Source organism: Gallinula chloropus (assembly GCF_964237585.1).
Source record: "Gallinula chloropus genome assembly, chromosome: 1".
NCBI lineage: Eukaryota > Metazoa > Chordata > Aves > Gruiformes > Rallidae > Gallinula > Gallinula chloropus.
Window position 1 is genome coordinate 803,835 of NC_140085.1, and position 22,148 is coordinate 825,982.

The window sequence follows — 22,148 nt, forward strand, 5'->3', positions numbered from 1 at the left end:
GGCTGCTGCGGCCTCAGCACACGCCAGAGGGATGGAGAGTGAGAGGGAAACTGTCTGGTGAGACAGAGCAGAGGAGGAAGCTGCAGCTCGAGCAGTGAATGAGATAAGGGTTGGCCTGAGCCCAGCCCCCTGAGGAACAGAGCAGTGTGGGTGTGATGTGTCTGGTAGGGAGGAGACAGGAATGCAGGGGGGCAAATCCGTGTCTGAGGGGCTGAGGGCAGCTCCTGGGTCACTCTGGAAAGGTGGATGGGGGTGAAGGAAGGGCAGAGCCGTGGCTGCCAGGGCTTGGGTTTCTTCTGGTCTCAGAACCCCTGAAGCGAAGGAGAATGGGAGTGAAGGTGGGCAGGGGTGGCAGGAACCACGTGAGGGGCTTCGCAGTCCCAGCCACCTGCCTGGTCCCGGCCCCTGTGAAAGGCACATCTGGGCACAGCTGGAGCCTGTCCGGTGGGAGCCCTGCTCTGTGCTGTGCAGACAGCAGGGGCAGGACCAGGTCCTGGAGCTGCCCCTGGCAAAGTCCACAGTGGCACAGCCAGCGGTGCCCGTGTGGGCGCCGGGAGCCGGTCTGGAGGGGCTGCGGCTGCCGAGCTGGGTCTGGCTGGGGGCTCTGAGGGTTAAAGGGAATGACTGGAAGGGACACAGGGGAAGAATGATGGTCCTTGCTGAGGACAACTGCCTTGTCATCTGCAGCTGGCTGGGGTCCACGAGCAGCGGTTCAGCGGGGAATTTTCCACAGGACCCGGCGGGTTCCACAGCGGATCCTGGGAGGGAGGAGGGTGCAGGTGCCTGGAGTGAGCAGGAGGCAGCACAGGGGTCTGGCTGGGGATGAGGAAGGGCTGTGAAGGGGCTGGGGGAAGGCAGGGCCAGGTCTGTGGCAGAGCAGCGGCGAGAGGTGGGTCTGTGCCTCAAGGAGGGGTCGAGAGCAGAGAGGGAGCCAGCAGAGAACCTGAAAGCCAGGGTGACTCCAGAGCTGCCTCGGGCCTTTCCTCCCGACCCCACAGCTCAGGGCTCCCGTGGGCAAACCCAGCAGTGGCCTGTTCAGGCCCTGGAGCGGGTGCTGGGGTCTGGGATCCGGCTGGGATGGGCTGGTCCTGCCCTCGTTAAGGGAATCTGCCCCCAGTGCACCCTGTCTGATGGCTGGAGAGCGACTGGGGCGCCTCAGGCCCGTCCCGGCGTGGCGGGGGCTGCAGCTGGGCACCGTGACTGGAGCCGCCCCCGTCACCAGTGACCTGCGGCGCCGGCGGCTGCGCCCCGCTGCCCCGCTCGCGGGCTTGGAGCCTGGGCAGGCGGTTCCTCCCCCCCTGCCCGGTCCTGGGCGCCGGGGGCTGCCTGTGGGCCCGGGGTGCTGCGGGGCTGCTGCAGGGGAGCGTCGGGCTGCTGCCTGCGGGGAGTGACACGGCCCTGGGGTCACCTGTCAGCACAGAGGCCCAGAGCCCTGCAGAAGCCTGGTTGCACCTGGGCACAGCTCAGAGCGCTGTCTGTCCAGTGTACCTCTGTCCATCCCGTGTGCCGCTGTCTGTCCAGTGTACCTCTGTCCATCCCGTGTGCCGCTGTCTGTCCAGCATCCCACTGTCCATCCAGTGTGCTGCTGTCCATCTGGCGTCCCACTGTCCATCCAGTGTACCTCTGTCCGTCCCATGTGCCACTGTCCATTCTGTGTGCCACTGTCCATCCAGCGTCCCACTGTCCGTCTGTCGTGCCGCTGTCCATCCCGTGTGCCACTGTCCATCCAGTGTATCTCTGTCCATCTGGCATCTCACTGTCCTTCCAGTGTACCTCTGTCCGTCCCGTGTGCCGCTGTCTGTCCCATGTCCTGCTGTCTGTCCTGTGTGCTGCTGTATGTCCATCATGTCACTGTCCGTCTGTCGTGCCGCTGTCCATCCCGTGTGCCACTGTCCGTCTGGCGTGCTGCTGTCCATCTGGCGTCCCGCTGTCCATCCAGTGTACCTCTGTCTGTCCTGTGTGCCACTGTCCATCCTGTGTGCTGCTGTCCATCTGGCATCCCACTGTCCATCCAGCGTCCCACTGTCTGTCCATCATCCCGCTGTCCGTCCGTCGTGCCGCTGTCAGTGCTGGTGGGAGCAGTGGGAGACACGGGACGGGGTCTGGGTCTCTTCCACATCGTGGCAGCAGCGCAGCCTCTGGCGAGCAGGGGCGGCTGCATCTCAAGAGCAGCTCTGGAGCCTGAAACGAGTCCCCTGTGTGGCCGGTGAGTCAGGCTGCTGGTTGTTTGCCCCTCGCTCCCACCAGGCGGGTGCCTGGACACAGTCAGGGAGAAGCTGCTCTGTGGGGACTGTGCTGGCCTGGAGCAGGGCTTAACCTGTGAGTAACACTGGTGTAAGGATGGAGCTGGGAGCGACACACGGGCGCTGCCGTGCTGGGATCTGGGGTCAGCCCAGGGGTGCTGGGAGGTGTTGGGAGGGTGCTGAATGGAGAGGTACCAGTGCCTGGGGTCAGCCCAGGGGTGCTGGGAGGTGTTGGGAGGGTGCTGAATGGAGAGGTACCAGTGCCTGGGGTCAGCCCAGGGGTGCTGGGAGGTGTTGGGAGGGTGCTGAGGGGAGGTACCAGTGCCTGGGGTCAGCCCGGGGTGCTGGGAGGTGTTGGGAGGGTGCTGAGGGGAGGTACCCTGGCAGAGTGTGGACGTGTGGGTGCCTCTGCCAGCCCAGGTCTCAGATCCTGTGTTAACTCAGGGGGTTGTCAACCAACTGCAACCCAACCCAACCCCCCACACAGGGCTGCTCTGACAGCCCAGCCTGGCAGCAGGACCCTGGCCCGTGCTGGGGGTCGGGGTGCTGCCAGCGGTGGGATCCCAGGCTGGGATTGCTGAGCTGTCCTGTGACTCTCCCAGCTGGGAGTTCTGTTCCAGTCTCCTCCACTCAGAGCCCGTTTACTCTTCAGAGCGCGTCTGAGGACTCCCTGGCCATCGCTGTGAGCTTTGGGCAGTGAGAGCAAGGCTGGGTGGGCTGGGGGCTTTGGCGGTGGCAGAGACCTGTCTCAGCGTCTGCTGTGCCATTCCCACCGCGACAGCCCTTGGGGGTTGAGCACAGGACACCGGGATGCCCCGGGACCGAGTGACTCTGTTGTCCCCATGGCCAGTTCCGTTCCCTCTCTGTGTTGCTGGGGGGTCTGTGACTCCCCTGTGCCCGGGGGATGCCAGAAGCTGTGGTCAGCAGTGAGCTGCCAGGACGGGGTTTTGCCAAAGCCCCTGTCACGCCTGGGTCCCCGTTAACACCCAGTGGGTGTCACAAGTGCTGTCCCTTGTGGCAGCTCCTCCCCCTCTGCTCTGCCCTGCTCAGGCCCCACTGGAGTGTTGTGTCCAGGTCTGGGCTCCCTGGGATCAACCAGCCAGGGATCTCCTGGAGAGAGTCCAGAGGAGGGACAGGGATGCTGAAGGGGCTGGAGCATCTCCCCTGGGAGGAAAGGCTGAGGGAGCTGGGACTGTTCAGCCTGCAGAGAAGACTAAGGGGGGACGATATTCATGTTTATCAATATCTTCAGTATGGGATGCAGGGGAATGGCCGGCCCCTTTTCAGTGTCTGTGGGGACAGGACAAGGGGCACTGGCTGCGAGTTAGAGCATAGGAAGAACTTTTACCCAGTGAGGGAGCCCTGGGACAGGCTGCCCAGGGGGTGTGGAGTCTCCTTCTCTGGAGAGATCCCAGCCCCTGTCCTAGGGACCCTGCTTGGGCAGGGGGTGGGACCCCATGGGCTCTGGGGGGCCCTTCCCACCCTGTGACTCTGTGAAGGACGCTGTCTCTCCTCTGGACCTGCATGAAAGAAGCTTTGGTGGCTTCTTGAGGCGTTTCTTCCCTCCTGACCCCGGAGGGGTGTCCGTGCTCTGCCCATCCAGGCTGCACTGACCCTGAGGATGATGTTGTCCCCCCTTTCCCCTCTCTCACCTGCCTGTCCCCTCTCCCCGCAGTGCTGAGCATCGGCGAGGGCGGCTTTTGGGAAGGGACGGTGAAGGGCCGGACCGGCTGGTTCCCCGCGGAGTGTGTGGAGGAGGTGCAGATGCGGCAGTACGACCCGCGGCAAGGTAAGCCGGGGGTCTGCAGGGGTGGGCTGGGACCCCGGGGTCACCCCGGCAGGCTCTGGGTCCCCCTGTGCAGTGTGGTGGGCGGTGGGTGCCTGTGAGGAGTCACAGCGCTCCTGCTGCGGTGGGTGACCCTGGGCTGGTAGAGCCCAGCAGCGGTGAGACTGCGGGTCAGGGTGTGGGGGTGACACGGTGTGTGGGGGGGTGACACACGGTCCGGGTGTGGGGGTGACATGGTCAGTGTGGGGGGGTGACATGGTCAGTATGGGGGTGACATGGTGTGTGTGGGGGGGTGACACACGGTCAGTGTGGGGGTGACACGGTCAGTGTGGGGGGGTGACATGGTCAGTGTGTGGGGGTGACACACGGTCAGTGTGTGGGGGTGACACATGGTCAGGGTGTGGGGGTGAGACATGTCCCCACTCATGTCTGTCCCCACCCGTGTCTGTCCCCACTCGTGTCTGTCTGTCCCCACCCGTGTCTGTCTGTCCCCACTCGTGTCTGTCTGTCCTGCCCGTGTCTGTCCCCGTCCGTGTCTGTCCCCACCCGTGTCTGTCCCACCCGTGTCTGTCTGTCCCACCCGTGTCTGTCTGTCCCCGCCCGTGTCTGTCTGTCCCCACCCGTGTCTGTCCCACCCGTGTCTGTCTGTCCCACCCGTGTCTGTCTGTCCCCGCCCGTGTCTGTCTGTCCCCACCCGTGTCTGTCCCACCCGTGTCTGTCTGTCCCACCCGTGTCTGTCTGTCCCCGCCCGTGTCTGTCCCGCCCGTGTCTGTCCCCAGTCGTGTCTGTCTGTCCCGCCCGTGTCTGTCTGTCCCCGCCGGCGTTGGGGCTGCGGCAGCCGTTGCCCGGTGCTGTGTGTAGGGGGCACTGTTGTTCTTCCCGTCTCCGATGCGTGGCCGCGGGGGGGGGGAGGGGGGTTGGGGGGGATTTCGGAGCCTTCATGACCCCCGGGTTCCCTGCAGTGACTCGCGCAGCCCCCGCCCGGGTCCCTCCCAGCCGGGGGGGTGTCTGGTTTCGGTACCGGTGCCGGACCCATCGCAGCTTCATCCCTGTGTCCTCCCGTGGAGACACGAGCTGTCCCCCCCTTCGCTGTCCCGGTGCTTCGCGGGCTCTTCCCCAGCCCGTGGGGATCCTTCTCTGCACCCCCGTGTTCTGAGTGGGGGGGGTAAGGGGGGTGTAGCTTCATCTGCAGGGAGAGCGGAGGCTGCCGTGGGCTGTGGCCTGGAGTGGTGGCCCTGCAGCCAGGCTGCTCTTGGTGTCCCTGGGTTGGATCTTGCTGGTTGTAGGGGTTCGTTACAGCACCCAGGGACCTCGCTGGACCTTCCTGGTCGTTGCTTCCGACACACACCTTGTTCTTTGAAGAAAGGGAACGCTCACAGAACCTCTGGATTCAGAAGGGACTCATAAGGACCATGGAGTCCCACTGCTGGCCCCACACAGCCCAGCCCAGAGCGGTGGCACCGAGGGCATCAGCCAGACGCTTCCTGCCCTCAGCCCCGCTCAGGGCTGGGACCCCTTCCCTGGGGAGCCTGTGCCAGTGTCCAGCCTGGGAGAGGAGTGACAGACAGCAGGGAACGGACAGGAGGAGACAAATTCAGCCAGCTGGGAACAGATCCATCCAGCTGAACTTCCCAGGGCTGGAAGGAGAAGCCCAGGACGAGCAGCGAGTGCAGAGCCCAAACACTGCATCACCAGCTCAGTGATGGCTTCCCAGGGGACACAGCGATGGCTCCACACTGGGCACAGCCAGGGAGCAGCACAGGGGCTGCAAACTGACCCACCACGATGGTGTTTCACTGCTGATGGGGAGTGCAGGCCCCTCCCTTAGGCTGTATGTTTGGTCCTGGGGAGAAGCTTCAGCATGAGCCAGGCTGGAGCCCTTCCTGGCCCAACAGCCATGAAGTCATCGCGTGTGGCCAGCCAGCCAGCCAGCCAGCCAGCCAGCCAGCTATCCATCCATCCATCCAGCCAGCCAGCCAGCCAGCCAGCTAGCCAGCTAGCCAGCCATCCAGCTATCCATCTATCCAGCCAGCTAGCCAGCCAGCCAGCCAGCTAGCCATCTTTCCAGCCAGCTAACCAGCCAGCTAGCCATCTATCCAGCCATCCAGCCAGCCAGCCATCCAGATATCCATCTATCCAGCCAGGCATCCAGCCATCCAGCCAGCCATCTATCCAGCCAGCTATCCAGCCAGCCAGCCATCTATCCATCTATCCAGCCAGCCATCCATCATGCCCTCAGTGCTCAGCGTTCACCCACACAGAGCGCCAGCCCCAGGAAAGGCCCGAGCTTGGGGCAGGAGGAGCGAGGGCCGCCGGGGAGCACACGCCTGCGATGACCGGCGTGGGGTCACCGTGGACAGCGCGAGCTGCTCTGTGCTGGGAGGGCTGGCTCTGTGCACAGGGAGGTGCTGGTGGGGTGGTACAGCTCGGCTCTTCCCAAAGCCTTTGGTCTCCTGTTCTACCCTTCAAGCCATTTGCTTCCCATGAAGAGCTGCAGTAGGAGCAGCTCCACAGCCCAAAGCAGCCTCCTCGGCACCCAGGAAACGTGTCTGCGGTGTCACGGCCTCCTGGCTGGGGAGGGGTGACTCTGGGGCCGCTCTGAGGTGACAGTTCCCTGGCAGAAAGGAAATCAGGATCTACCTCCTCATCTGCAGCCCGAGATCACGAGCTGAGCCTCCTGCAGCTGATGCTCTCATGGCTGCACGTGTGGCACAGCAGCACGCGGGAGCCTGGGCAGAAGCAGCTGAAGAGCCGGTAGCAGCAGAGCAGGAGGTGCTGGAGCCCTGGCTGGCACAGCCAGAGGCTGCCCCTGGGAAAGCTTGCGAATCACAGCATCTTCAGGGGCTCCAGTAACCTCCATCTGCCCCGGCCCCGAGCAGCATCCAGCCTGGCAGCAGAGCCGCTCTCCCTGCAGCACCCCTCCCTCTGGCTGCTTCACTGGAGAAATCCTGACTCCCTCCCGAGCCTGCTCCTGCCTCTTTGGATTGCAGCTTTCATCAGGCTTCCTCACTGTGCCGCCTTTGTCCTCCATCCCCTCGTTACCCTGATCTTTCCTCCTGTCCTAATTAATCCGCTGCTCTGCCAGCACCTTCCTCTTGTGGTCCAGAATCAGGCTCATCGTTACGAGTACCCCAGGGTGCTGCGCTGGGCCTGATGCCTGTTGGATTTGCTGTTTCTCCGTTGGATTTGCTGTTTCTCCGTTGGATTTGCTGTTTCTCTGTTGGATTTGCTGTTTCTCTGTTGGATTTGCTGGTTCTCTGTTGGATTTGCTGTTTCTCTGTTGGATTTGCTGGTTCTCTGTTGGATTTGCTGTTTCTCTGTTGGATTTGCTGTTTCTCTGTTGGATTTGCTGTTTCTCTGTTGGATTTGCTGTTTCTCTGTTGGATTTGCTGGTTCTCTGTTGGATTTGCTGATTCTCTGTTGGATTTGCTGCTTTTCTGTTGGATTTGCTGGTTCTCTGTTGGATTTACTGCTTTTCTTTCCTCTTCCTGGAGTGGGAACCTGAGGCTTTGACACCAGATTCTTCCCAGAGTCACTTCACATTCCTGGTACCAGAACAGACGGGGCAGCAGAGAACCCGCACGGTGTCAGCGGCTGGTCAGTGACCAGGTTTAGGTGCTACGAGTGTCCTGGGCATGGACTGAGCACCCGAGTTCCCTGAAGCCATGGGCGCAGGGGCACCGTGCTCGGGTGCACTGGGGGGCAGTACCAAGTACCCAGGTGTCCCCCACTGCTGAGCCCCTTCCCGATGCCCCGCGGCTCCTCGCCCGGCGCTCCCTCTCGCGGTGTCTCCGAGGAGCCAGGATGCTGTTGTCTCAGCACTCTGAGGCTGATGTTTTGCTCTTCAGAATCCAAGGGAATTCGAAATGCTTGTTCATGAGAGTGTGAAAAGGGGGTTGGATAAAGTTCATCAGAAGGATTAAAGGTTAAAGTTGATTATTTTCCCCTGTGAGGGTGATGCAGCCCTGAGCCAGGCTGCCAGAGAGGCTGGGGAGTCTCCTTCTCTAGAGACATCCAAACCCCATGGTCCTGGATGTGTTCCTGTGGGATTTGGTCTGGGTGACCCTGCTCTGGCAGGGGGCTGGATTAGATCAAGGTCCCTTCCAACCCCTAGTGCCCTGTGATGCTGTGGAAGTGGTTTCTGTGCTGGTTTGGTGAGCCCTGTCAAAGAAAAGGTCACGTCTGTGTCCTCACTTAGTTTAAAACCCCATCCTCATCCTGGCTGCGTGGCTGCCTGCAGAAAGTGGGTGCAGAGAGCAGCTCCATTGACTCCTCAGAGCACAACAGAGGAGGGTCCTGGACCAAAGCCCAGCAGTGCCTGGGGTGGTCCCGCTGGGGGCTCTGAGTGGAGTCCTTCTGGATCCCACATTTCAGTCGCCTGCACGGGTGGGTTCAGCCTTATCCAGCGTCCCTGGCAGCTCTCAGTCCTTTCATTGCCACCAACTGCCTGACCACAGCCTGGCTGGTTGTGGCTCTGTGTGTTTCTGGCTTGTGGCTGCTGTAGGCTGCTGCCCTTGGAGCCCTGGGATCAGGTTTGGTTCAGGCTGGTTTCTGTTTTGCTCACTCCTGGCACTGCTCAGGTGGTGAGTCTGTTTCTGTCTCTTTTTAAGCAGCTGCATCACCACCAGCAGCATCGTCAGCTGCTGGGGTCTCCTGGTGCTCTTGGTACAGAGTGCTCCCCGTTGCTTCAGTAGCTCGGTGGTCTTGAAGGAAATGGGATCCAAATCCTCTCTGTGTCTGGGTCTCTGCTTCTCTGGGTTGGCTTTTCCATCTCACTCCGGTACGGGATCCCTTTGGTACTGGATCACTCCAGTATGGGATCCCTCCGATACTGGATCGCTCTGGTACAGGGTCGCTCCGGTACAGGATCACTCCAGTATGGGATCCCTCCGGTACAGGATCGCTCCGGTACGGGATCCCTTTGGTACTGGATCACTCCAGTATGGGATCCCTCCGGTACTGGGTTGCCGGTACCACGGTGGACTGGCTGCGGGGCTGTGACAGGCTGTCTGGCTGTGGGGCTGTGACAGGCTGTCTGGCTGTGGGGCTGTGACGAGCTGGCTGTGGGGCTGTGACGGGCTGTCTGGCTGTGGGGCTGTGACGGGCTGGCTGCGGGGCTGTGACGGGCTGTCTGGCTGTGGGGCTGTGATGGGCTGTCTGGCTGCAGGGCTGTGACAGGCTGTCTGGCTGCGGGGCTGTGACGGGCTGTCTGGCTGTGGGGCTGTGATGGGCTGTCTGGCTGCGGGGCTGTGACGGGCTGTCTGGCTGTGGGGCTGTGATGGGCTGGCTGGCTGCGGGGCTGTGACGGGCTGGCTGGCTGTGGGGCTGTGATGGGCTGTCTGGCTGTGGGGCTGTGATGGGCTGTCTGGCTGCGGGGCTGTGATGGGCTGTCTGGCTGCGGGGCTGTGATGGGCTGTCTGGCTGCGGGGCTGTGACGGGCTGTGTGGCTGTGGGGCTGTGATGGGCTGGCTGCAGGGCTGTGATGGGCTGTCTGGCTGCGGGGCTGTGATGGGCTGTCTGGCTGCGGGGCTGTGATGGGCTGGCTGGCTGTGGGGCTGTGACGGGCTGGCTGGCTGCAGGGCTGTGATGTGCTGGCTGTGGGGCTGTGACGGGCTGTCTGGCTGCGGGGCTGTGATGGGCTGTCTGGCTGTGGGGCTGTGACAGGCTGGCTGGCTGTGGGGCTGTGATGGGCTGGCTGCGGGGCTGTGACAGGCTGTCTGGCTGTGGGGCTGTGACGGGCTGACTGGCTGTGGGGCTGTGATGTGCTGGCTGTGGGGCTGTGATGGGCTGTCTGGCTGTGGGGCTGTGACGGGCTGGCTGGCTGTGGGGCTGTGATGGGCTGGCTGCGGGGCTGTGACAGGCTGTCTGGCTGTGGGGCTGTGACGGGCTGACTGGCTGTGGGGCTGTGATGTGCTGGCTGTGGGGCTGTGATGGGCTGTCTGGCTGTGGGGCTGTGACGGGCTGGCTGGCTGTGGGGCTGTGATGGGCTGGCTGTGGGGCTGTGACGGGCTGTCTGGCTGTGGGGCTGTGACGGGCTGGCTGTGGGGCTGTGATGGGCTGTCTGGCTGTGGGGCTGTGATAGGCTGTCTGGCTGTGGGGCTGTGACGGGCTGGCTGTGGGGCTGCCCCATGGATGCGCTGGCACAGGAGGTGTCCCTGTGCTGAGGTGACAGCAGCAGGATCCAGACACCTCCCCTGGCCCCTCTCTGCCCCACACTCTGTGTCATGCTGTGCCCTTGACCCCTGGGGTGCTCCGTCGTAGCCCTCGGGTGACAACCAGAAGGTCCCAGCTGCTGCTGCAGCTGATCAGAGATCGGTGTCCAGAAGATGCCTCGTTGCTCCTCACCCAGTGCCGGGGAACAGGCGCTGTGCTGGGGGGTTGTGCCATGGGAACGGCTCCTGCTGGCCACAGGGCCCAGCCCGGGCTCCTGCCTTGGGGGGCATCTGCCTGCTCACTGCTGAGGGTGCCTGGGGATCCCTCACCGCTGAGGGTGCCTGGGGATCCCTCACCGCTGAGGGTGCCTGGGGATCCTTCACCTCTGAGGGTGCCTGCCTTGGGTGCCTGGTGTTCATCCTGCCTTGGGTGCCTGGTGTTCATCCTGCCTTGGGTGCCTGGTGTTCATCCTGCCTTGGGTGCCTGGTGTTCATCCTGTTTTGGGTGCCTGGTGTTCATCCTGTTTTGGGTGCCTGGTGTTCATCCTGTTTTGGGTGCCTGGTGTGATGCAGCAGTTGGGCAGGAACAGATGATGAAGGGAAGTTGTGGTCAGTACTGAGGGGGGGCAGACACCCTGCGTTGTGGGATGAGGTTGAACTCAGTGGCATTCTGACTGGTGTTTAGAAATCCAGCTCCTGTGTTCTGCAGACCCAGAAAGGTTTATTTTGATGTTCCAAAAACTTGAACTCCTTGGGGGTGCTGCTGGGCCCCTGACGTCTCCGTTCACTGCGCAGCGCGTCCGTCCCTCTGTCACTGAGGTTAATCCCTTGGTTCTTTGAGACAGCTTCTCCCAGGCTGGGGGGGACGGGGCTGGGGGGGCAACTGCCCCCTGGGAAGACTCGCAGGGAGCTGGCAGCCCCCCCAGCACCATCAGGCTCCAAGAAACCGCCCTCTGGATTAGGTAACGGCACCAGGAGAGGCTGGAGGGGGGCACTGGGCTCCCCAGGGGCTGCTCCCAGCACGGGCACGTCCCCAGGCTGAGCCACACACTGGGTGCACCTCACCACGTCCTCGCTGTCCACCTGTGCTTGTGGGGGTGTCTCTGCACTTGTTTCTTTTGGGGGGGGTGCTGGAGGACCTGCCCTGGTCTCTGGGGTGCTGCATGTCCCGTGCGGGGGGTCTCACCGATGCCTGAGCAATTGCACCCACACCCGTATCTTTACTCACACCTTACACACCTGTAGTAGGCCAGGACACCCTAAAGCACCTGCAGAAATTGAAACCACCACTTCAGGTGTATGTACAGGCGTGTTCATGGTACCAAACAGGGTTCCTGCCTGCGCCCCAGCGAGTGTCCTGCCCCACGGGGTGACCACTGCCACGGGAGGCTGGCTGGGGCAGGAGGGAGAGCAGGGGCTGGGGGTGTTATTTGGGGGGGGGGGAGAAGTGCCAGGACACTGGGGCTTCTTCAGCTCTTCTGAGAAAGTAAGGGGGGAAAATTAAATCAGAAAATGAAAGCAGCCAGAGGTGGAAGAGGGGCAGGAAAACCAGAGTCGGGGCGACAAAAGCAGAGCTGTTCCCAGTGGCACAAACTGGGGATGATACTGCTGAGCTCTGGTGAAGCTCATTGATCCTGCAGCCTCGTCAGCATCAGCGTGTTCTGTGTGTGAAGGGGTGAGGGAGAGGCCCCATGAGCAGGATGTCTGTGCTCCTGGGACTGGGGAGCCCACCAGAGACCCCTGCGACATCTGAATCCCCGGGAGCAGAGGGCGCCTGAAATACTGGGTCCAGTTCTGGGCTCCTCAGCACCAGAAGGACATGGGGGTCCTGGAGCGAGGGCAGAGAAGGGCAACCAGGCTGGGGAAGGGGCTGGAGAGCAGCAAAGCTTCCCAGGAGCGGCTGAGGGAGCTGGGGGTGCTGAGCCTGGGCAAGAGGAGGCTGAGGGGAGCCCTTCTCCCCCCTGCCCTGCCCTGCCCTGCCCTGGCAGGAGGGTGCAGAGAGGTGGGCGATGGTCTCTGCAGCCAGGGGCCAGGAGCTGGGCCGAGGGGCAATGGGCTCAAGCTGCCCCAGGGCAGGGTCAGCTCAGCTGGGAGGGCAAAGTTCTTCCCTGGCAGAGTTGTGGGGCTGTGGCACAGGCTGCCCAGGGAGGGGGCTGAGTCCCCAGCCCTGGGGGTGTTGAACAGAGGGGAGATGAGGTGCTCAGGGAGCTGGGGCAGCACAGGATGGGATTGGTTGGACTCCAGGGGCTCCCAGGGCTTTTCCAGCCTGGGGGTTCTGGGATCCTGTGATGTGACTGGGAGGTTTGGGGGGAGGTTTGGGGGGCGTTCTGTCTGTCTGTCCCCAGCAGCTGTCTGTGTGCAGGTGGGGCTGGACGTGGTCACAGCGGCACAGGGACGGTCGATAGGTGCACGTGGGAGGGTGGGGGTGGCTCTGTCTGTGCAGGGGGGTGAGGACACGGGGGAGGGTTCTGCCCCCCAGCTTTGTGACCCCTGTTTCCTTTCCCTCCTAGAAACCAGAGAGGACAGAACAAAGCGGCTCTTCCGACACTACACCGTGGGCTCCTACGACAACTTCACCTCCCACAGGTCAGCACCAGCCCCTTCGCTTCGGGTTTCCCTGGAACAGCTTCTCCTTGTCCTGGCAGAGCAGCACCAGTTGGTTTGAGCTGGGGAGGGGGAAGGAAACTCTCCTGGCTGGTTCAGGCAGAGTCGAAATCCCAAGTCCTGGCTGGGCTGTAGGTGGATGAGCTGTGGGAGCTGCAGGGCAGCCTGGCTCCTGGCTCGGCTGAGGAGCGAACGCTCTGGAGATGTTGTGGTGAGCTCCAGGAAGCAGGGCTGGTGTTCCTGGTTTGGCCCTGGCAGCAGGGCTGGTGTTACTGGTTTGGCCCTGGCAGCAGGGCTGGTGTTACTGGTTTGGCCCTGGCAGCAGGGCTGATGTTACTGGTTTGGCTCTGGCAGCAGGGCTGATGTTACTGGTTTGGCTCTGGCAGCAGGGCTGGTGTTACTGGTTTGGCCCTGGCAGCAGGGCTGGTGTTACTGGTTTGGGCTTGGCCTGGGGCACGTGGCTGCTGGGAGGTTGGGCTGTAGGAGTGGGTGTGCTGGTTGGGTTCAGGGGTGGGCTTTGGGCACTGGGTTTGGGGGGAGAAGGTGGGGTACCTGATCCCCTCTTGCACTCAGGCTTCAGTGCTCTTCAGAACTGGTGGTCACTGGGGTCACTGGGGTCACTGGAGGGCTGTTGCTGCTCAGGGTGTGCCAGGAGTGACTGGTGAGGATCCACTGGGCAGGATCCAGGTGATCCCCAGGTCCTGGCGCTTCCCAGCCCGGGGGGGTGTGTTCTGCCTTCCCCAGCTGCTGGGCCCCCAGCCCACCCGAGGGGCTGAGCACGTTCTGCCCACAGGAGCCTGGGTTTGGGTTCCAGGGGCCCCGTGACCCCTCCTGGGAGCTGTTCCTGTTCTGAGCTGATCGTGGGGCGACAGGGGAGACGCTGCTGCAGCTCACAGAGCAGCAGAGAGGGGAAACGGGGCAAATGGAGCCTTCCCACCATGGCCCAGTGCCTCAGGGAACTCCCACGAGGTCTGTGCTGGAGTCACTGGTGGGTCTGGGTCTTAAAGGGTGGGAAAGGGGTCAAACCTGCGGATGAGTCAGAGTTCTGTGGAGCTGGAGCAGGTGGGTGGGTGGGATCACATCAGCCAGGGCTGACAAACAGCCTGGTAGGGGAGTCGAGGGTCATGGGCAGGTTTATTCTGGGACAGGATTTTCTGGAGCTGCTGCTGCAGGGTCAGAGGAGCCATGGGGATGCTCAGGGGGCTGGAGCAGCTCCCCTACCTATGGAGAGAGGCTGAGGGAGCTGGGCTGGGTCAGCCTGGAGAAGAGAAGGCTGTGGGGGGACCTCACTGCAGCCTCCCCGTCCCTGAAGGGACCCCAGGAACAGGAGGGGAATGGGCTTGTTCAAGGGCAGAGACTGGCAGGACAAGGGGCTGGAGTGAAGCTGGAGGAGGGAAGGGGCAGAGGAGAGACTGGGGGGAAGTTCTGTGCAGAGAGAGTGGTGAGGGGCTGGAAGGGGCTGCCCAGAGAGGGGGTGGGTGCCCCGTCCCTGGGGGTGTCCAAGGCCAGGTTGGCTGGGGCCCTGGGCACCCTTGTGTAGCTCCAGGCCTGGAGGTTGGTGTCCCTGCCTGTGGCAGGGGGTTGGGGCTCTGGGTCCCTTGGGGTCCCTCCCAGCCCAGACCAGGCTGTGGTTCTGTGATTAAGGATCGTGCAGCTCCTTGTAGTCATGTAGGAGTGGGGGGTCTGACATCACTGTGACGTCATGGTGGAAGCATCTTCAGCACTGGGGGAGTCAGAAACCAGCCCAGGGAGCAGGTCAGAAAATGCAGCTGAAGTTGTGAAGGAGGGACAGTGGTGGCTCCAGGCATGGGATGGGGGAGCAGCATCAGCTGAAACAGCAGCTGGACAGGGAACCCCAAAAATGAGGGGTGTGGGAGACACCCAGCAGCAGTGTGACCTCCTCAGTGGCTGTGCTGGGCTGACGGCTGCTCGGGGCAAGACTGGGGCTCACTCTGGTTCCAGCCCCAGCCTGTGAAAGCAACTGGAGTGTTTGGAACCAGGAAAGGGGGAAGGAAGGAGAAGGGAAATGTGGCTGTGAAGATCCCTGTGTAAACCCACCCTGAGCCCACGTCCTGGAACCTGCCAGCAGTTCCACTGCTGCAGGGCAGAGTGGGCAGGGAACCCCCTGGGTGCTCAGCACTGGGGGGTGGGTTCCTAAGAGCTGAGACCAGATCGCTTGGGAGATGCTTCCCAGGCTTGGGAGATGCTGCTGGAGGGGAAGGGTCGGTGGCAGCCCCTATTGGGTGATGTGGAGTGAACCAGGGGTAGTTACTCCTGACTGGTTTGGGTGGGAAGGACTCCAGAGCCTCCCAGTGCCCCCCAGCCCCTCTCCATCCCTCTCCTGCAGCTGGAGGCCGTTCCCCTGGGCCTGGCCCTCCCTGCCCTGGTCACCAGCCCCTCTCCAGCTCTCCTGGAGCCCCTCGAGGGCCGGGAAGGGGCTCAGGGCTCCCCCCAGCAGCAGCTTCTCTTCTCTGGGCTGAGCCAGCCCAGCTCCCCCAGCCCAGCTCCCCCAGCCTGGCTCCAGAGCCGGGGGGCTCCAGCCCTCCCCTCATCCCCAGGGCTCCTGGGGACTGGCACCCACAGCTCCGTGTCCCCCTTGTCCTGGGGTCCCCGAGCTGTCAGCAGCACTGAGACCTCTATCGTGTTGCATCCCTAAGACTGAGCCCCCGATGGGCGCTGGGGGTCCCTTCCCACCCCTCTGGCTGCTGGGGAGTGGGGACACTGAGCTGTCTGGGATGAGGTTGGGTCGCTGCAGCAGCCAGAGGAGGGAGCACGTTCCTCACCTCCCGCTTCCCCGGAGGTCCCCGGCGTGGGAGCAGATTAACATCATGAGAGTGTGTGAGGAGCAGCTCCCAGGCACAGGAGCACATCATCACGAGGGGAGGAGCAGCTCTGGGAGAGCACCAGGGCTGGGGGGATGATGCTCTGAGCAGGGAGCAGCTTTGGGAGAGCACCAGGGCTGGGGGGATGATGCTCTGAGCAGGGAGCAGCTTTGGGAGAGCACCAGGGCTGGGGGAATGATGCTCTGAGCAGGGAGCAGCTTTGGGAGAGCACCAGGGCTGGGGGGATGATGCTCTGCAGGGAGCAGCTTTGGGAGAGCACCAGGGCTGGGGGATGATGCTCTGAGCAGGGAGCAGCTTTGGGAGAGCACCAGGGCTGGGGGAATGATGCTCTGAGCAGGGAGCAGCTTTGGGAGAGCACCAGGGCTGGGGGGATGATGCTCTGAGCAGGGAGCAGCTTTGGGAGAGCACCAGGGCTGGGGGGATGATGCTCTGAGCAGGGAGCAGCTTTGGGAGAGCACCAGGGCTGGGGGAATGATGCTCTGAGCAGGGAGCAGCTTTGGGAGAGCACCAGGGCTGGGGGGATGATGCTCTGAGCAGGGAGCAGCTTTGGGAGAGCACCAGGGCTGGGGGGATGATGCTCTGCAGGGAGCAGCGTTCAGGGGGTTGAGCTGCAGGTGTGGGCAGGGTCTGTCATTCCTGGCTTAACCAGCTGACAAGAGAGCTGGGGTGTGCATGGAAGGTTCTAGGCTGTACGCTGAATAAACCTTCCTCCTCTGGAGCCAGCCAGGGGGAAGCAGCACTCCCAGGCTGCAGCTTCCCGAGCGCTCTGCCTGCAGCAGCGGGGGATGCAGGATGCTGGAGTGGAGTGGGATGGACTGGGCAGGGCAGGGCCCCCATCCCTCCATCACAGCACGTAACCACACTCAGAGAGGTGAGGGCAGGGGGCTGCTGCAGAGTGGGGGTGTGCTGGGTGCAGCACCCAGAGCCTTCCCCAGGCCGGTGAGGATGAGGAGCGCGGGGCTGGGCTCGGCAGAGCTGAGCTGCTCTGAGGTGGGAGTCAGGCCAACCAGAGGAGCAGCCTGAGCCTGTTCCCAGCACCCAGGGAGCTGCCTTCCTGAGGAGCTGTGTAGGGCAGAGATTAGGGGGCTTGGAAATGAGCTCTGCAGAGCCCGCGCCCCGCAGGGCGCAGCTGGGGAGGGGGGAATTGGGAGCAATCTGCAGCTCAGGATTTGCTCTTTACATTGTTCAATCCCAGGGATTAGATGACCAGGCAGGGAGATTACAGCCCCTCCTGTGCCCAGCCATCTGGATGGGAGGTCTCTGGGCAGGGATTTCTCTGTCCCTGGGGACAGCGCTGGGGGCTCGCCGAGGTCGGGAGGGATGCCGGGAGGTTCCCAGCGCAGCCGTGGCTCCGGGCAGGGCTGGCTGGGTCAGGATGCTTTGCCTGTCCCCAAGGGTGAAGGGCCACAGCCCCTGGGCCCCTGTCCCAGCCCGTGTGTCCAGACCTCCCTGGCATTCCCATCACCCCTGGGCCCATCCCCCAGCGTCTCGCTGCTCTGTGCAGCCTCCTGTGAGGCAGTTAGAGGTGGCAGACGATGGTGTCCACCGTCTCCTCCGAGCTGCCCAGTGCCTCCACCTCTCTGTGTCCCCCTTGTCCCCATCTGCTCGGGCCAGCTGAGTCGGAACAGTGACTGGTGAAATGCTGGGAAAGCCCTGGGGCAGTGCTGGTTCTGACAGGACACGGGGAACAGCCTGGAGCTGCGTCAGGGAAGTTGAGGTTGGATATTGGGAGCGGTTTCTGTACTGAACGGGCTGCCAGGGCCGGGCCCAGGCTGCCCAGGGAGGGGATGGGGTCACCGTGGGTACGGTTGGACTCCGAGCTCAAAGGTCTTTTCCAACATGGTGGTTCTGTGATCCTGGAGGGGTTTAAAGGAAGAGGAGATGCTGTGCTTGGTGACATGGTCTGGTGTTGGACCTGATAGGGCTGGGTAGAGGGTTGGACTCGATGATCTTGAAGGTCTTTTCCAGCCAACACTGTTCTGCGATGCCATGAGAACCTGATGCCATGAGAACCTGATGCCATGACAGGTTGATTCTGTGATAACTTGATTCTATGGTAACTTCGTGCTGTGATAACTTGACTCCACGATGACTGGATTCCATGGTAACTTGACTCCATGGTAACTTGACTCCATGATAACTTGACTCCATGGTAACTTGACTCCATGACTGGATTCCATGGTAACTTGACTCCATGATAAGTGGATTCCATGGTAACTTGACTCCATGACTGGATTCCATGGTAACTTGACTCCATGACTGGATTCCATGGTAACTGGCTGTTTGTCCTCCGTCCTGACGCGCCGTCGAGCAGCTCTCGTGTTTGCAGCCCCGTGGTGGCTGTTTCCTCCTGGTGCAGTTCAGGACCCGTCTGTCCTGTCAGTGTCCATCACTCACGTTCCGGTGGCTGTGAGCGCCTGGGGGGCCAGGGCTGTGTGGGGGGTGGGACAGGTGAGCGCAGAGCTGGTTCCCATCCTTCCAGACCAGACCAAGGAGTCGCCCTGGATCTCCCTGAGCTGCTTGGTGGCAGTGTGAGCTCTGAGACACCTTCCTTGAGCCTCCTCCACCCTGCAGCTCCTTCATCAGCTGCTGTTGATGTGTTGTGCGTGGCGAGGTGCTGGTCAGGGGGCGCAGCCCCCAGGGAGGTGTCTGTCCTGGGGTGTTACCAGCAAGGGGGGGTTACAGTGAGCCCATCCAGTTCACTGGGCTGGTACAACCCCCGTTGCTACAGCAACGCAAGGGAGGAGGGAAGAAATTAAACCTCTTCTTGAAGAGGCTCCTGTGTGACGCCGCTGTCACGGCAGCGTGTTCAGAACAGGCTGCTGGGGTCTCTGCTGCCTGTGGGACCCCTCCCCTCCTTGTCTTCAGGAAGGCACATGGTACTGAGTGAGCCCCCAGCTGAGCCCCCCTGCAGCCCCTGCGCTGGGCTCCTGTCCCAGACTGCCCAGTGCTCCGGCAGCGCGGAGCCTTTGTGGCCTCTTCCATACGGGAAGCGGGACCGGGGAGCGATGGGTGAGCTGATGGAAGGGAGTGTGGCCAGAGAGCTCCAGCCTTGGGCTGTGCAGGGCTGAAGGAGCAGCAGAAGGGGGGACCGTTTGCTAAACACCTTCACTCTCACCTTAAAGAGCGATTCAGGACCCTTGGGGAGCAGTCTGGGGAGCAGGGCCTGGGGCACCGTGCCAACAGGCTGTCCAGAAACCACCTGCCCGATGCAGAGATGTTGGGGGGCTCCCCTTGGTCTCTCCTTCCTTGTTGCAGCCAAGTAGAGGGTGCTGTGCCGAAGGTCATCCCTGTGCTCAAGGTCATCCCTGTGCCCAAGGTCACTGCTGTGCCCAAGGTCATCACAGTGCCCAAGGTCACCTCTGTGCCCAAGGTCATCCCCATGCCCAAGGTCACCTCTGTGCCCAAGGTTACCCCTGTGCCCAAGGTCACCTCTGTGCCCAAGGTCACCACTGTGCCCCAGGTCATCCCTGTGCCCAAGGTCATCTCTGTGCCCAAGGTCACCACCATGCCCAAGGTCACCTCTGTGCCCAAGGTCACCACTGTGCCCAAGGTCACTGCTGTGCCCAAGGTCACCTCTGTGCCCAAGGTCATCCCCATGCCCAAGGTCACCACCATGCCCAAGGTCACCTCTGTGCCCAAGGTCACCATGGTGCCCAAGGTCATCTCTGTGACCAAGGTCACCACTGCAGATACTGGAGCAGAGGGGCTGTCGGGGTGGGTGTTGTGTGTCGCCCTCGGTATTTGTCAGGGGGAGTCCTGTCCCCGCAGAGCACTCTGGTCAGGCAGTGGCAGGGACGTGGAGGAGGTGACAGTGGGCAGAGCTGTTGGTCACTGAGCAGCAGCTCGTCTGAGACCGAAGCCTCTCTGGTTCCGCTGTCTCCCTCGGGCTGCAGCTCCTGGCAGCTCACACGTGCTGAGCGATGGAGCCTGGGAGTCCTGGGGCAGCTCCCAGCCAGCACCCACTGGGCAGCAGCTGATCACACACAGGGTGTGAGGAAGGAGGCACAAAGCCTGCTCAGAGCAGCGCTGTGCTGCTCTGCCAAGCCGCCGTTTGACGGCTACTGACTCGCAGTTGTAGTGTGGCCATCCGAGTAAGAGTTACAAAGGGTTTGGAGGCAGCTGGCAAGGGTGGCCCCAAGCACAGGCTGCTTTGCTCCAGGGACTGGAGCTCCTCAGCTCGGGGAAGAGGAGCCTGAGGAGGAGCTGACAGCCTTATGAAACCGTGAGTAGGCAGGGAGGAGGCGCCCACGGAGCAGTAGTGATTTCCCAGCACAAAGGAGCGGGGTGGCACCTCTGGAAGAGGATTGACATGGAGCAGAGTCCTTTGTCACACCGCGGGCGATTGAACCGGGGGATTTGTTCCTGCTGCGTGCTGGGGAGGCCAGAACTGTAACTGGGTTTGCAGAGAGAGGACGGAGTTACTGAGGAGTAGCTCTGTGCCCGAGAAGGGCTGTGAGCTGCTCAGGGGCTGGGACTGTGGGCACCGGCTGTCGGATGCAGGGGAGGTGCCACGTTTCTTACCCCGTTTGCTTTGCTCTTTGCTGCTGACTGTTGCTCCGGAGGGGATGCTGGTGTCACCAAAGCCCCAGTTTGCTGCAGGGCCCCTGTCCTTACCCCTGGCTTAGGAGAGGACGTCGGGTGCCAGGAGTCACCCCACCTCTGTACCGATCACTGAGCTGAACCCTCGAGGCTCGCTCCAAAAACACCCAGCAACCCCCAACCACCAAAGGTCACAAGTTCCAGAGGGGACATTTTCTAGTTCCTTCAGCTGAGTGGAGGAACAAAACCAGTCAGACCATGTGGAACCTTCTCAGTTCTCCTCAGCCACCCTCAGAGACAACGACCGGGTCCTGGAGCGCTCGGCAGCCGATGCCGTTGGGGCTTCTTCTTCCACGGTCGGTCTTTGAGACCTTCATTTTCCTTCCAACCATGTGGTGTCTCTGAGCAAGGTGTGGATGGAATGTGGGATGGCTTTCTCCCCGCCTGAATCTGGAGAAGCTTTTGTAGGCTGGCCTTAGTGGAGGAGCTCATCCTGAGCAGCATCAGACCCGTCTGCCTGACCTCCTGGGCAGCGTCCTCCTGACAGCGAGCGGCAGCCAGAGGGGACGTGCAGGCTGCAGGTGGTTTCCACATGAACCAGTCGTTTAAGTCAGGTGAATCACAAGCTCGTTGTGCATCTGGTGCTCTGCAGGTTATGAGGGAAGCACAGAAGTAGAACCACCCATGGAGACGTGTTCATCATCGCTGTGAGGGGCAGCCTGCTCTGGGTGTTGGCAACAAAAGGTCTTTCTTTAACTGCCTGGTTAAACTGGTGGCTTGGTGCAGAAAAAACATCTCTTCCACGGCAAAACATCCCTGACTTCCCACCACTCCCTAAGGCATCACCCATCCCCTGCATCCAGACCCTCCCCGTGCACCGAGACTCGTGCGCTGGGGTCCCTGGCCCAGCTCTGGGCACGTCACAGCAGTGGTACTGCTGGTTGATGACTTGGAGAAGGGAAGGAGCAGAAGGGAAACGCTCAGCACCTCTGTGACCTTCCTCTCCCAGAGTGTTTAAGCAGCAGGACAGGCATCCCCCTCCCCTTCCCTGGGCAAGGATCCCTGGTGGTGAGGGCAGGAGGCCCGTGCCCCCTGTGAGTCGCCGTGAGTTTCTGGGCAGGATGGGAATCCAGAGTCGTCCTGAGGGATAGGAACTACTGTTTGGGAATGCTCAGGTGCAACCCAGGAAGGAGAAGTTCAGATTAGCAGGGCTGCAGAGAAGTAAATCAGCTGTGAAATGCAGGAGAGAGCAAAAGGGAGAAGAGGGTGGGCAGCTGGGGTGGCTCTGGAGCTGAACATCACTCAGCAGCAGCAGCGTGGTGTAAAACCCAGCGGTGACAGGGGGGTTCCCAGTCCAGCAGACAGACATCCTGCTGAGCTCAGCAGTGGTCCTGGGCACAGGGAGGTGCTGTGCTGAGCGAGCCCATGGTACCAGTCTTGAGGTGCATCGTTTGTGCTGCAGCAGTGGGAACGAACCCCCCACTGTGCTGGTTTGAGTGGGGCAAGAGGCCACGACTGCAGCTCACAGCAGTGAGAGGCAGTGGGAGCATCTCCCGGGCACTGGGAGAACGGTTCTCATGCAAGGGCAGGATAAGATTGTCTGGGGAGTTACTTAAAGGTCCCTCGCTGGAAAATGAGGGGTTTAGACAAACATGAGTCAGGGATGTTTTGATTCTGTTACCATCCCCAGCAGGGCAGGGGGGTCTCTGATGTTTGTTCTCCTTCCTGTGCCCTTCATCCCCCCGGGATGCACCCCTGGGGGTGGCTCCAGCCCTCCCATGTCGCTGCAAGCCCTGGTACTGCTTCTTCAAGGGGTGTGAGCAAAGGGAAACAGGAATTCCTGCAGTGGGGCCAGGTCATCGTGCTGGTTTCCAGAAGCAGTCGAGGCACTGCAGGAGATGGTCCCATTTCTCTGTGTGTCCCTGGCTGCAGGAACTGGAGTTGGGAGCTGGTGCAGCTTCTCACAGCATCTTCCTGG

The 22,148-nt window shown here is 62.0% G+C and overlaps 1 protein-coding gene across 1 annotated transcript in view; it reads left to right on the top strand.

Moving 5' to 3' along the window:
- The window catches only part of SHANK3 (SH3 and multiple ankyrin repeat domains 3), a gene marked incomplete at its 5' end in the record, with an annotated part of 288,033 nt that overhangs the window by 170,782 nt on the left and 95,103 nt on the right, over positions 1-22,148 (top strand). Inside the window, 2 exons of the mRNA XM_084268006.1 lie at positions 3,919-4,032; positions 12,692-12,767. Coding sequence (XP_084124132.1) covers positions 3,919-4,032; positions 12,692-12,767 — 190 coding nt within the window. The remainder of the gene's footprint in view (positions 1-3,918; positions 4,033-12,691; positions 12,768-22,148) is intronic.